Here is a 14,590-nt window from a genome sequence, read left to right as displayed (position 1 = left end):
AAGTACAAATTATAGCCAAATGTGGCAGGCAAGCACAAATGAAAGGAAGTTGGTAGTGGTATCCAAAATCTGAACTGGACTGCTTCACATCGGGTCATTAGGGCCATCCCATCTAGTTTCTCGGAATCTCAGCTTTCATAAATAAAATACTAAGGCTATCCCCCATATAGTTGTGAAGACAATCTTGAAAATGTGAAGTAAGTGCAGTGCAGTGATGTCTACCAGATGCGCACAGCCTGTAAGAGTATCTCTGGGAGGTGTGAACTGACCCATGTTAAGACCACTGGCGTTAACTCCGATGCCCGGTGGTATTTCATATATTAATATTGTTCACTGTCCACCACTGATGTAATGGCACAAGATATGTGGAATGATTTATAGTAAATGGATGCCCAGACTACTTAAAGGGACAATTATACAAAGCCATGGCAAGAGGGATCAGAGAGATGGGCAACCAAAGAGAGGCACCTGAGAAAACTTGTAGCCATGGAAATGAGATGTTTGAGGGCAGTGAGGGGGTGATGTTGCTGGACCAAATGCAGAATGATGTTATCAGTGAGAAGCTGCAAGAGAGGAAGCTGAGATGGTATAGACGTGTGAAGGATGTATGAAGGGAATTCTGTACAGGAGAGCACTTGAGATTTAAGTTTGTGGGCAGAGAAGGACAGCCAAGAAAATAGTGGATAGACTGTGTACAGCAGGACGGAGTGGATATGGAGTGAGCGTTGGACTGGCAAGTAAGGAAAAGACTGATCTAGTGACCTAACCCCAATTAGCTGGGAAAAGGGGAAGAAGAAAAAGGTTTCACCACTGTCAGAGGACGGGGACAAGCATATTATGAATTTCTGCCTATTGTTTGGAAAGTAACATGAATGAATGATGCTTGAGAACACCACTACTACTTTCCCCCCATGGAGCTAAAAGGTCACCTGGGAAAGGAACGAAGCCAAGCGGTTCATCTGAGCCCCACTGAGGGGGCACACCATCAACTTACCATTCCAGAGCGCCCCCTTGTTAAATGTCATAGCATTTCCGCAACTCTCTTGCTATCCTCTTCAAGGCTTCAGTGGTTGGGTACCAGGGTGAGTGGGCCCTCCAGCCACGCCACACTATAGTTGCACTCCTTTGGGGGTTTGTGTCCAAAACAAATCGTGTCCAACAAAATAATGGCAATCAGCACAATGTCTTACACCCCTCCTAGGCTCCTCTTCAGTTTCTCCTCTTCCAGAACAGTAGTGGCTCACAGGGCTTTTTCTGGAGTCTCTCAGCAAAATTAAAACAAACAATGAAATGAAAATACAAACTAAGCAACTTCTGCCTCTCCCAGATGAGCTTTTAGTCAGTTTTCAGCCATGTCTGTATGTACAGCAGCACAGCTGTACTGATACATCTGCACAGCTGCAGCGTGTGTGGTGTAGACACTCTGTGCTGAAGGGAGAGCAAACTCTGCGAGTGGTAAAAGCTACATCGGTGGGAGAAGGTCTCCCGCTAACATAGCACTGCGCACACAAGTGCTTATGTCAGCATAATTTGTCACTTGGGCTTGGTTTATATCCACCCCTGAGTGACAAAAATTATGCTGGCATAAGCTGTAGTGTAGACATAGCCTTAGGTTCTCCCCAGTTCTGTCCTTCTGCAAAACACCAAGCAACAGGGCTCCCTCCCCAGCATCTTGCCCCTTTTTCAAGGCCCACCACAGGAGATAACTCCGCTCTTTAGCTTATCTCACAGTTCTTCTTATTCTACCTGTTTTTTGTCAGGCCTTCCTGCAGAGAGGGGACTCCAAACCACATCTTTCCTAAATTCTCCCTTCCACCCGAATTGCTGAACTCCTTCCTTTTAACTGCTCCCTGAACCTGGCACAGCTGTTAGGTGTAACAAGGTGGGGCTAATAAGCTCTCAGGTGTCAATTGCCACCTTTTTGGCATTTGAAGTTGATACACCCCATCACATGCAGCCAATTCTGTCAGACCCAGCAGTGCATGCAAGCCACACACCCCATTCAGACCAACCCACTCAGAGTTGGGAGGGTCAGTTCACTTCTTGGTTCTTCCATTTGCTGTAGGCCATATGCATGCTCAGACAGACATCACTAGGTCAGTTATACACAGTTCACTTTTTCAGCCATTCTTTGCAACAATGAAGGCTTGAAACATATTTTTTAAAAAAAAACAAACCCTGAGATTCTGATGACATCACATGACTCAGCTAGCTGGGACCTGTCAAGGTTCCTCCTCCACTCTGAACTCTAGGGTACACATGTGGGGACCTGCATGAAAACCTCCTAAGCTTACTTTTAACAGCTTAGGTTAAAACTTCCCCAAGGTACAAATTAATTTTACCCTTTGCCCTTGGAATTTCCACTGCCACCACCAAACTTTAACTGGGTTTACTGGGAAACATAGTTTGGACACGTCTTTCCCCCCAAAATCCTCCCAACCCTTGCACCCCACTTCCTGGGGAAGGTTTGGTAAAAATCCTCACCAATTTGCATAGGTGACCACAGACCCAAACCCTTGGATCTTAGAACAGTGAAAAAGCATTCAGTTTTCTTACAAGAAGACTTTTTAATAGAAGTAAAGGAATCACCTTTGTAAAATCAGGATGATAGATACTTTACAGGATAATTAGATTCAAAACATAGAGAGTGCCTCTAGGCAAAACCTTAAGTTACAAAAAAGACACACAGACAGGGATAGTCATTCTATTCAGCACAGTTCTTTTCTCAGCCGTTTAAAGAAATCATAATCTAACACATACCTAGCTAGATTACTTACTAAAAGTTCTAAGACTCCATTCCTGTTCTGTCTCTGGCAAAAGCAGCATACCGACAGACACAGACCCTTTGTTTCTCTCCCTCCTCCCAGCTTTTGAAAGTATCTTGTCTCCTCATTGGTCATTTTGGTCAGGTGCCAGCGAGGTTACCTTTAGCTTCTTAACCCTTTACAGGTGAGAGGACTTTTCCTCTGGTCAGGAGGGATTTTAAAGGGGTTTACCCTTCCCTTTATATTTATGACAGGACCCTATGCTGCTGATTTGGGTTTTAATATGGCCCTGTCTGTGGATGCATTTTTGAACCTCACTGAGGGGACATTGAGCTTGAGGAACCCAGCAGAGAAGGCATGGTCATATCTTGAGTATCTGCACAATCTACTGTGAGAAGTGTCTCGTGGGCAGAATTTAGCCGAGTGCCAGTTTCTTTTTTCGAGTTCAAGTCCTGAGCCATTTCAAGCATACGGCATTGTTTTCCCCAAGACAATGAAAGCCCTTACACTCAGGTTATGTACAGTTGAGGTTTTGCATAATTTCTGGAGTATGGGGTTGAGATTGGGCACCACCCTTTAGACACCAATTGCCACTGTCAAACCAGAGGATTTTCTAGTGGAAAAAATCTGATTGTTTTTAATGCCGCTCAGAGTAGCATTAAATTGGGCTCTGCCATCTTTTGCCCCCCACTTTCACTTGGGAGCTGCCTGGTGCCCTGTCTTTAGGGTTCGCAGAATTTGATTTTGCCTTTTTATATATGATTTCAATTGATAATATCAATGTTTATTTTAAGGTCTTTTTTAGATTTTTGTGAATTTACATGTTCACGGTTGTGGGAAATTATGTGTTTGTGTGCCAGAAAATTATTTAATGACAGTAGGTGTTCAACACACAACAGAACATACCAATAACGTACCTATCTGGGATGGACATAGAAAAGGTCTGATGTTTCACATATCATGACAGCACTGTAAGTACAACAGGCGGAACAGACAAAGACATTAAAGCCAAAATATCAAAAGACAGATGTGCCTTTGTAACTCTAAAGGCAGTCTGGAAACAGAAATCTTGCCCTCCAAACTAAACTTCAAATATTTAACACCATTATAAACTCGGTCTTACTATGTGGCACTGAAACTAGGAGACTTGACCTTACTATCTAAACTTTAAATTTTCACAAACACCTGTCTTAGACAAATCCTCATGATCAGATGGCCAATAAAAATCACAAATGAAGAACCCTGGGGAGGACAAAACAAACTGACAGGATAGGAAATTATGGAGTGAAAATGGAGATGTCCACGGTACACATAGAGGAAAGACCTGAATAATATAACAAGACAGGCATTGGACTGCAACTCCCAGGGCAAGAGGCAACAAGGTAGATCCAGGATCACGTGGAAAGACACAATAGCTATTAAAATGATATGGGAAGAAGCTAAGACTGCAGCAGGAGACCGGCAAAGGTGGAAGGCTGTGGTGAAGACCCTATGTTCCACATGGAATAGAGACATGAGAGACAGGTTGAGATTCAAAAAATTAAAGCTACCTAAATGGTGTCACTGTTCCAGGTCTGTTAATGTTCATGTTACAATATGTTTTATGCACATTAAGGTGGGACTCTCATAAGTTCTCAAGCAGCATTTTTCTTTCTTTGCCTATCGAAATTTCTGTTAGTTTCAATGGAAATATTTTTTCATTGGTTTGGGGGGGAATGGTGAAATTGATGTTTACTGACGTTTACCAGTTAGTCTTTAGACTTCTTATGCTTTTCATCACTATTCTAAATGAATGAAGACTGCACTGTGCATTTATACTGTAGTTAACTTAGAGACGTAATAAGAATGTGTATTTTGTCAGGCACACTGTGAATTAAGGCAGGAGCCATTATTAGTTTGGTCAGTACCTTTAATTTAGTTGTCTGGTGCTACTTCCATTTATTTCAAATTTCAAAAAAAGTATATTTTTTTAGCTACACAAGCTAAAGGGGGAAAATCACCTGGGAAACTCTAAAACCAAAAATCTTTGTTTCAAAAACCAAGTAAGGTTAATTCATGACAACAGTAATTTATAAAAAAAAAAAAAAAAAAAAATCCAGGTCCTTAAACACAAGGAAATAAGTAGTTAAGGGCATCACAATTCTTACAGTATGCACACAATACCTTTTCCCTATCAACTGTAAAACACCACACATTTCATGACAATCCCCTTATCTGAAAGGATCATATTAATTTGGGACGAGTGTGTGTGGGAGTTTTGTAGATGATGATTTTGTCATTAGTGCCTAGGAAACTCCGTCATAAACCATTACCCTGTTGTGCTAGGCATTGTACAAAGAGCAAAAAGACAGTTTCTACCTCCAAAAGGCTTAGTGTGATAAACATTGTTATTTAGCACCTTAATTGATTTTTTTGTTTTGCTTATAAATTATGGCAAGGAAATTTCTGCTGTAGTATAAGACAGTTTGTGTTTATCTGTTTCAGAATTATCTATCGATAGAGAATCTGAGACAGGAACAGCTACAGGCTCTTCAGAACATGAAGATGGAGAAAGAGAGGGGAGCCCCAAAACATCTCCATCAGCCAGCCCACGTATGCCCCTTCCTACAGTTTTGTTAGATCGGAAAATTGAAATGCTTCTTACTGAATGGAACAGGAATCCAGATATGCTTTTTACTATCCACCCCATTGATGGTACCTTTTTAGTGTGGCATGTGAAATATTTGGATGAGTACAATCCAGGAATATTTAGACAAGTTCAGGTACGGTACTGGAAAACGTAATTATTTCTTATTTTAACAGATATTCACTGTATACTTGTTATTGAAACATATGTAAATATAAATTTAATCTGTAAAACAAATATAATATAAAACAGCAAAAATATATCAACATTTATGGTGGGCTTGTGTTTAAAATGTTGTTTTTTAACTAAACTTTTCATTATTTTGGGCTTTTTTTTTTTTTAGATTTCATTTTCTTCTCGGATTCCTGTTGCATTTCCATCAGGAGATGCCAGCTCCCTTAGTAAAAACATCATGATGTATGCTTGCACTACCTCTACAAAAGATGTCATTAGTGCTGTGCATCAGACGACAGCTAATATTCCAGATAGCACTCTAGGAATTAATGGACCAAGCTCTTCCCAGGATAACCCAAATGTGAATATAATGGCTCCTATCGTGATGATGGTTTCCAAACATATAGATGGATCCCTAAACCAGTGGGCAGTTACTTTTGCTGATAAATCTGCTTTTACCACTGTGCTTACTGTATCACATAAATTTAGGTACTGTGGTCACCGATTTCATCTCAATGACCTGGCTTGCCATTCTGTTTTACCTTTGTTATTAACATCTTCTCATCATAATGCTCTGTTAACTCCTGAATCAGATCATCCATGGGACGCTGATAGATTAAGCAAAATAATGGATCCTATTAAACATTTAAAAGGTTCTTCTAGGCAACATCTTAGAAATGCAGCAACTTGTACGTTCCATGACCCAAATGCAATCTACAGTGAGCTGATTCTGTGGCGTGTAGACCCCATTGGACCTTTGTCATACACTGGAGGAGTATCTGAATTGGCTCGAATTAACTCGCTTCATACGTCTGCCTTCTCTAATGTGGCCTGGCTTCCAACTCTTATTCCCAGCTATTGTCTTGGTGAGTGTGTTGTACTTTTTTTTACATAACAATTGCATGTAATCTGTTCAAACAAAATATTTATAATTTATTTTAGTCATGTATCGTAATTATTTCATTATTCTAGGCATTATCTGTTTTGTTATACATTATATAATTTCATTATCCTTCCTTGTTTTTTTCAAGAAACTCCCTTTGCTTTGAACACCTCATTAAATGAAAACTAATTTTTTTGGTTAATTTTTTGACTTGTATTATCTAAGCATACCTTGTACTAAAATAGGAAACTTAAAATGTTGTATAGGTAGTAACACATTGTTAGAACAGTTGGTATAATATCTTCCACTGTCCTTTGGAAAAAGATTATCTTTATTGTGAAATAGCTCAAAACTTTGGGCTTTGAGTGCAATGAATTCATGAAAGAGATGAGACCGGATCTGTCCAGCTTCTGGGAGCTTCCTTCAAAGAGCTGACTTCAACTAACTTATTATGGAAGAAAAATAACACTAACTTTTTTGATTTAAGAATATAGTTGCAAAATTGATTTACAATATACTCCAGCAATCAATTTGTTTTAAATCATCACTTTTATAATATATAGGTATGGATAGGATTTTTGTCATGGTAAAATTATGCATAATTCTTGGCACAGCCAAGGTAAAATATAGATAATTTCACACTGTGGTCACAGCAACAAAAAATTGTCAGCTACCACACATTAACAGTTTGTTCTTTTGCTTTGATCTAGTTGCATTTCAAAGAGAACTAAATAACAAACTGTTAACATGCACAGGGTTCTCACAAAGAATTTGTTTCAGAGTAGCAGCTGTGTTAGTCTGTAGTCGCAAAAAGAAGGTGCCACAAGTACTCCTTTTCTTTTTTAAAGAATTTGTTGGATTTGATCAGCTGCTGTGCATTAACAGTTCATTAGTTTGCTCAGATATAGCCTTCTGAAATGGGACTAGATCAAAGCGAACTAACAAACTATGAATGTGCTGTGACAGGGTCCATATAAATAGCAAAATGTCTCTGACAGTGGCAACATCTGTGTTATAATTGTATCCTTTTATATAGGGAATATTTTTAAACTGACACTTAAACCTGCTCAACCCTTCCATAAACTACTTAATGTCCTCTATGTTGGGAGCTTTCATATATAACAGACTTCTTTCCACCTTTTTCTGTTTTAAAAAAGCCTGTTTCTAAAGCTGAATAAGTTTTAATAATCAGGTACATTGACTTTTTAATGCTGAAGACATAAGGTTTTGGAGGGGACAGAGGATTGATGTGGGAGGGGACACCATTATGGTAGGTCATAGTTTTGTGCTATGACACTAGAGTATCAGGTTTAATAAATTCTTTAATTCTTGGATTTAATTTTAGTGTTTTCTAATATTACTACCAAGAAAATCTTCCGTATAAAATTTTTAAGCCTTTTCAGTCACTCAGTTTTTACCTTCCAAAATACCATAAACAAGTTTACCATGCCATATCTGTGCTGGAAAGTTTCATCTGCATAGCAAATGTATAGTATTTAACTATATAATTATTAAATTCAATAACCGTGTTCAGACTAAGCTTGAAAATGCTAAACACTAATAAAAGATAAATTAAATTACTGAATCACAACACTGATATGCGTAAGCATATTTCTTAAAACTGTAATTAAGGAATATTGGCTCTGAGTTTTGTTTTGTTTTTTCTTCTCATCTTCCCAGACCTTAAAAATGAACTGCAAAGCAAACAACAAACGCTTCCTCCATATTTTTGCTAGAGAAGTCAAGAAAAAGAGTTTTTCAAGACTTGGAGTTAAATAGATTTTAACAAAAACAACAAGCCCTTCCCCAAATGTTTAATGCTCTGATTAAATATCCCTTTCTGATCAAGTTTCAGTCTTCTGTGCTGCCATAATCTCATTAAGTTCTTCAGTCCTTTTAAGGCATTCTGCAGCCAAAAAGAGCTGAGTCATTAGAAAAGATATTTCTAATGTAGAAAGCTAAGCAGAAAAATGATTCAAAAACAAAAACTAAATCCATTGCATCAGACCTATTTTATACATCTTTGAGAAGCCAAAAGGACACAAACCATTACAGGTCACTTGAATGTATACATTTGTACTGTGTGCATAATTTCTCCTCTTCCCCTGTATTGCTACTTTTAACATTAGGAGTTTATATTTTCCAGGTCATTTTCCAGGAAGGATATTATTCAGCTGGATATGGTACCTGCTGGTCTTTGCTCACTTGCAAAGATTTGTTTGTTTATAAACATTCATTTATATGTTAATTCTGCTCCTGGATTTTGTGTCTACTTAGATTGTTTTGTATAACTAAAATTTATCATAAAATGTAAATTAAGACATGAGATTACTTCAATATTACATTATTATATTTAACTTACACATTTTCATGACATTTGCCAATATTTCAACAATACTAGTATGATCATTAAATATAGTTTCATGCAATAAAATAGATTCTAATTGGCTACATAATGTCACTTCAGCCAATAATTGAGGGGAAAATGGTATCATAATCTGTTTATATGCTAAAATTTGTATTTGGTGTTTTGATTCAGGTACATACTGCAATTCTGCTAGTGCTTGCTTTGTAGCATCTGATGGCAAAAATCTGAGGCTTTATCAAGCAGTGGTAGATGCACGAAAACTTCTAGATGAATTGTCTGACCCTGAATGTTCTGTAAGTTTACATACAGTTTATTTGAGACTTGAAATGCAAAAGGCAAAAGTTTAACATATTAGTTTTGTTCCAAAAGCTTCACTTTTCTCATAGCTGCCAAATTTTGTGCAGGTCCATGTGATGTCATGTAATTTTTACTTAGTTTGCATGTGTCCATAATCATTAGTTTTGAAAACACTGGATTTAGTATTAGTGAAAGGCTAAGACTAGATTTCTGCGACCGGGTTCCCCAAACAGTAGCAGCAGATGTGCATTATGCCTAAAGAGAGAGGCAAAGGCATGTGCCAAGCCAGCAACTTGGGAGAATCTAAGGGAAAATGAGCTTTCAGAGGAGAGCAGAGTGGGGTTGTTGGGCAGGACAGAACCTGAAAAGGGGAAGAGGGAGTGCTAAGGGTCACCATTGGCTTCCCTAGCCGCCCCCTCCCCCCCCCCCCCCCGCACCTCCAGCTCTTGACCTGTCCTGCACTTCCACTGGCTTCTGTCATCCCCATTCTGTCCCCTTATTAGCCCCTGTCCTTCCCTTAGCTCCTGCTCCTCTTTAGCTTCCTCTGGTAGTCCTGTCCCCACTTCCCCTCTTTTCCCACTAGCTCATTGCACCCCTTCTCTTCACTCCTGCTTCCCTCTCAATAGCTCTTGATTCCCCACTATCCCCCGCACCTCCCCTGCTGGGGCATTGACACTGCCATAGCACCCACTGCCTTCTTTCTGCTGTATGCCACGTGCCTGGGAATGGCAGGGAGAAAGGCTGTATGGCGGTCAACCCGCACTGTAGACAAAGCCCTGTCCTTTCCTGAAGCTCTACTGGATGTGTAATATTGCGACTTGGCTGTGGGAATGCAGAAGGGGCACCCTGCATGCTTGAACAGTTCGTTTTATTGAAATCCTATGTGGCAATGAAAACTTTTTCCCTATTGATATACAAAGGAGGATATGGACACTCTTGTAAGTTGTAATTGTGGGGGAGGGGCGTGAGGGAGAAGGGTGGTGTATTGAAACTCCAAGACTAAAATCCCCTGCCCAAAATCAGAAAAACTTTACAAACTGCACCCCGGTTCTCCAGTCAATGTGCTAGTATGGACAATTGCTGCCACGTCACATACCATTGACTGGGGTTCTGTGCATGGTCAGGGGTCCATACTAATGTGCCTATTTTCAGGATTTGAAGCCTAAATATTAAGGGAGTGGGTTAGCGGTGTCCCATCCCAGCACATACAGTCCTACCACTTAGAATTGCCAACCGTCCAGGATTGTCCTAGAGTCTCCAGGAATTAGACTAATCTTTAATTAAGGTGGCCATAAAATGAAATCTCCAGGAATATATCCAGCCAAAACTGGCAACCGTACTGCCACCTGCAGGATTCACTAGAAGAAAAGGAGTACTTGTGACACCTTAGAGACTAAGCAATTTATTTGAGCATAAGCTTTCGTGAGCTACAGCTCACTTCATTGGATGCAACCATGCTCAAATAAATTGGTTAGTCTCTAAGGTGCCACAAGTCCTCCTTTTCTTTTTGCGAATACAGACTAACACAGCTGTTACTCTGAAAAAGGATTCACTAGGTCTTTCCCCAAACACAGTCTCACCACCTACAGGATTCACTGGGGTTGCTACTGCTGCATCAACACATACCTATCCCCTGGCTTCTCTAATTTTTCTGCAGAGACACTGGACTCCAGAATGTTCTCTGGGGTTTGGTTCAAACCCCAAAGAATGAACATCCTCTTCTCTATCCGAGTCACATCCCCCAACTTTAATACTATAAACAGGCTCTTCCCTATCCTGCTTGCCAAACCCTCTGTTTAGCCTCAGTGGTGTTTTCTGCTACACAGACTACACCAGGGGTGGCCAACCTGTGGCTCCAGAGCCACATGCGGCTCTTCAGAAGTTAATGTGCGGCTCCTTGTATAGGCACTGACTCCGGGGCTGGAGCTACAGGCTCCGACTTTCCAATGTGCTGGGGGGTGCTCATTGCTCAACCCTCGGCTCTGCCACCAGCTCTACCCCACTCCACCCCCTCCCACGCCCTCCCCTGAGCCTGCCGTGCCCTCACACCTCCCCCTCCCTCCCCGAGCCTCCTGCATGCCACGAAACAACTGATTGGCTGCTGGTGGGTGGGAGGTGCTGGGAAGGGGCGGGGAGCTGAGGGAGGGCTGCTGATGTATTACTGTGGCTCTTGGCAGTGTACATTGGTAAATTCTGGCTCCTTCTCAGGCTCAGGTTGGCTGCCCCTGGACTACATGCTAACACAATTTCTGTGATACTTGTCCTAACTGCATATCTCTCCTTGCCTTTGAGAGGTATAAGACAGGTTAGATCTGAAAACAATACCATTCACAGCCTTTTCTTCTCTTTACATGCCTCTAATGTAGATCCCTCCTTTCCATCTACCCAAGTTTAGGTTGTGCATAGAACAGAGTCATTTATGAAAAACAGGCCTTGCAGTAGATTACTGTTTTTCTGCACCGTGACAAAATCTGAAATTAAGCAGGAATGAAGCAATGGATTGGACAGCATTGTGTTTAAAAAACATGACAACTCATTATAAAAATGGTCATAATCAAAGAAGAAATCGTTGAACAATGAACACAAAGTATCCATAAAAATTAATGTTCCAAGAAGTGTTAAGGCATACACATGGATAGATCTAGTACAACAATGTTAATTTCATGCTTAATGCTGCATTGTTCATAAATATCAAAATGAAACCAGTAAGAAAAGCATGACTATTTGTGCCAACAAGGAAAATTAGAAGCATACAACTACTGTACATGATTATATTTTCAGCTAATAAATTGGGATTGCTGCTTTTTGAATGAATAATGTTCTAATCATTAAAAGAAAAGGAGTACTTGTGGCACCTTAGAGACTAACCAATTTATTTGAGCTTTCGTGAGCTACAGCTCACTTCATCGGATGAAGGCATCCGATGAAGTGAGCTGTAGCTCACGAAAGCTCATGCGCAAATAAATTGGTTAGTCTCTAAGGTGCCACAAGTACTCCTTTTCTTTTTGCGAATACAGACTAACACGGCTGTTACTCTGAAACCTGTACTAATCATTATGTCCTTTTGCTCTGTTTCAGAAACTCATTGGGGAAGTGTTTAACATTGTGAGCCAACAATCTACTGCTCGACCAGGATGCATTATTGAACTTGATGCAATAACAAACCAAGTAAATAACTGGCTGACCATTAATGGTGGCATATAGAAGTGTTTAATGGTTTTGGCTGATAATTAACCTAATCTACTGAAAAGATAAAATATTTTTTCAAAGTAATGCTAATTAACAGGTAAAACAGAGGACCTTTCTCTCCAATCCTAATAAGCCCATTAAAGATTACTTTCTTTCTGTTTCCACATGATTAAATTACCTTGAGAGAACATCTCCTTTTAATCTTAACATGTTAACGTGAATATACCACATTTCCAAGAAAAGTTAAAGGTATACTACATTTTTCGTGTATATTGATTATGTAGCTACAGTGTTTTATGTAGGTCTAAAATAGCTTATGTTTAAAATAAAAGTAATATCTCAATGTAATTTTTGAATTTTTCTAAGTTTTTAGTAATAACCGAATGCTTATTTCCTTGACACTTTTAAAAAAAATTGAGAAGGATTTTCTATTACTGCTACTCCAAAATCTTTTAAGAATACCACCCTTTGAGATAATTTACTTACAGCTATAATGTTCTAGCTGGGGTGGTGCCAATCCCTAATGAGACTAATCAATCAAATGTTGTTTTTTTCTTTGCCTGTGTAATTAAAGGAAATCTGAAAATCTGTCTGTTTTAGTAGAGAATTTGTAACAGAATTTCAAGGAATTAACCTGGGCTAATTGGGTTTCATTTTTCCCCATTAATGACTGTTTGCTAATTTAGCAGTATGTTGAACACTTTAGCCATTCAACTCTCCTTAGTTAATGGGAACTGTGTAATTAAACGTATCCTGTAACATTTATTCCTAGACATACATTTTAGTAAAAATGGAATTAAGATTAAGAACCAAAAAAAAAAAAAACCAACCACCGTTAGAATACCAGGGAATTCAGAGTTTAACCTTAACTTAAAATTAACCCAAACGTTCAAAATTGTAGACATGCATAGCAAAGGGTACCCATATGATTAACTCTGCCTTTATAGAACAGACCAAACAAACTGTCTATCCATAAATTTTATCTTATCCTGAGTATAATCATTAGAATGCCTTGGTCTTAATTGTACTTTTTATCATGATTGCACCAACTCCTGTGCTGTTTACAGCAGTGTCCCATCCAGCAAAAAAGATGTATTTTACCAATTCCTGATTAGACATACAGCGTAATGAAGGAAGTCTTTTGGAACTCTTTAGTAAGATTCCATATCTTCACAGGGGTTTTGTAGTTTTTGTTGTTATATTACTGATCTGTAACTTGAACTTCAATTGTGTGGGGGGAAGGTTTGAGAATTTTCTGTCACTTGCCAGTGACCTTCCTTCTCTGGGGTGGTATTGCAGAAGCATCTATTGCTGGTTGGAGAGCATAGCATTGAATGTGTCTGGATGGAGGAAAATCTGATTTCTTCCTGTCTTAACAGCCTTTCCTAACAATTTGTTTACTACATTCTGAAGGCTGTCTTCCCAAGGAAGAGAGAGCTAGAAATTTAACGTCTTAAAGAAAATAATCTTGGGTCTCCATCAGTCAATTGGCATCCATTAAAAATTTGACAGCGCATAAAAGATCTTTCTGGTAGTGCTAATTTGCCAGTTAACTTTCACAAATGTCATTTGGGCTAGAAAATTAGTCTAGCATAGTAGATCTCACAATGATTATTTGTTTTTCCACATCTTTTAAGTATATAAATGTCCTGCCATTACTTATTAAAGAATGGCAGTGGGTAACTTTGGTCTATAACAATACTAACGGAAAAGGAATTATTCTAGTATTGAAAGATGTTTTGTATAACTATTTTGAAATTGTAACTACTGTTCTACAATGTTTCCAGTGTGGCTCAAATACACAGTTGCTTCATGTCTTTCAAGAAGATTTCATTTTGGGGTACAAACCACATAAGGAAGATGTGGAAGGGAAGGAAACAGAAACATTTTTCAAACCATCACAAGGTACAGTATAAAAATAGTAAGCAATATGAAGTAGGTGTCTAAAGTGTTCATGAAGAACACTGAAACATCTCATGCATAAATTGAACAGATTTATTTTTAAATATAGGCTCTTTAAGGTGCAATACAACATAAGTAGCATGTATTTTAAACAATTATTTATACTATAGTAACATTAAATGTGTTCTGATTTGCACAAAGTAGAACCATTTCCAATTTGCATAAAATGAGTTGTACACTCCAGTTCATTTGTTCAGTTTATCATTTGTATGAAAATAGAACAGGTTCTGATGTCATACATGAACTTGTTTATATAGAATATTTTAAGGGTACATTTTGTATTTAATTTGTAAAAGGGAATGGTAAAAAGCTAAGAATTAGCAATA

General features: G+C 38.9%; 1 protein-coding gene across 10 annotated transcripts in view; it reads left to right on the top strand.

Annotated features, from left to right (window-relative positions):
• The window catches only part of DMXL2 (Dmx like 2), a 105,304-nt gene that overhangs the window by 35,396 nt on the left and 55,318 nt on the right, over positions 1 to 14,590 (top strand). For all 10 annotated transcript variants that reach the window (XR_012154000.1, XM_073303878.1, XM_073303879.1 and 7 more), the window contains 5 exons: positions 5,250 to 5,527; positions 5,735 to 6,431; positions 8,988 to 9,109; positions 12,192 to 12,281; positions 14,090 to 14,207. Coding sequence is in view for 9 of the 10 variants with exons in the window: in XM_073303878.1 (XP_073159979.1) it covers positions 5,250 to 5,527; positions 5,735 to 6,431; positions 8,988 to 9,109; positions 12,192 to 12,281; positions 14,090 to 14,207 (1,305 nt within the window). In the remaining variant the exon portion in view is untranslated. The remainder of the gene's footprint in view (positions 1 to 5,249; positions 5,528 to 5,734; positions 6,432 to 8,987; positions 9,110 to 12,191; positions 12,282 to 14,089; positions 14,208 to 14,590) is intronic.

This window comes from Lepidochelys kempii, chromosome 10 (genome assembly GCF_965140265.1).
Source record: "Lepidochelys kempii isolate rLepKem1 chromosome 10, rLepKem1.hap2, whole genome shotgun sequence".
Lineage (NCBI taxonomy): Eukaryota > Metazoa > Chordata > Testudines > Cheloniidae > Lepidochelys > Lepidochelys kempii.
The sequence above is the reverse complement of the archived record's forward strand: the minus strand, read 5'-3'. Positions and strand labels throughout refer to the sequence as shown.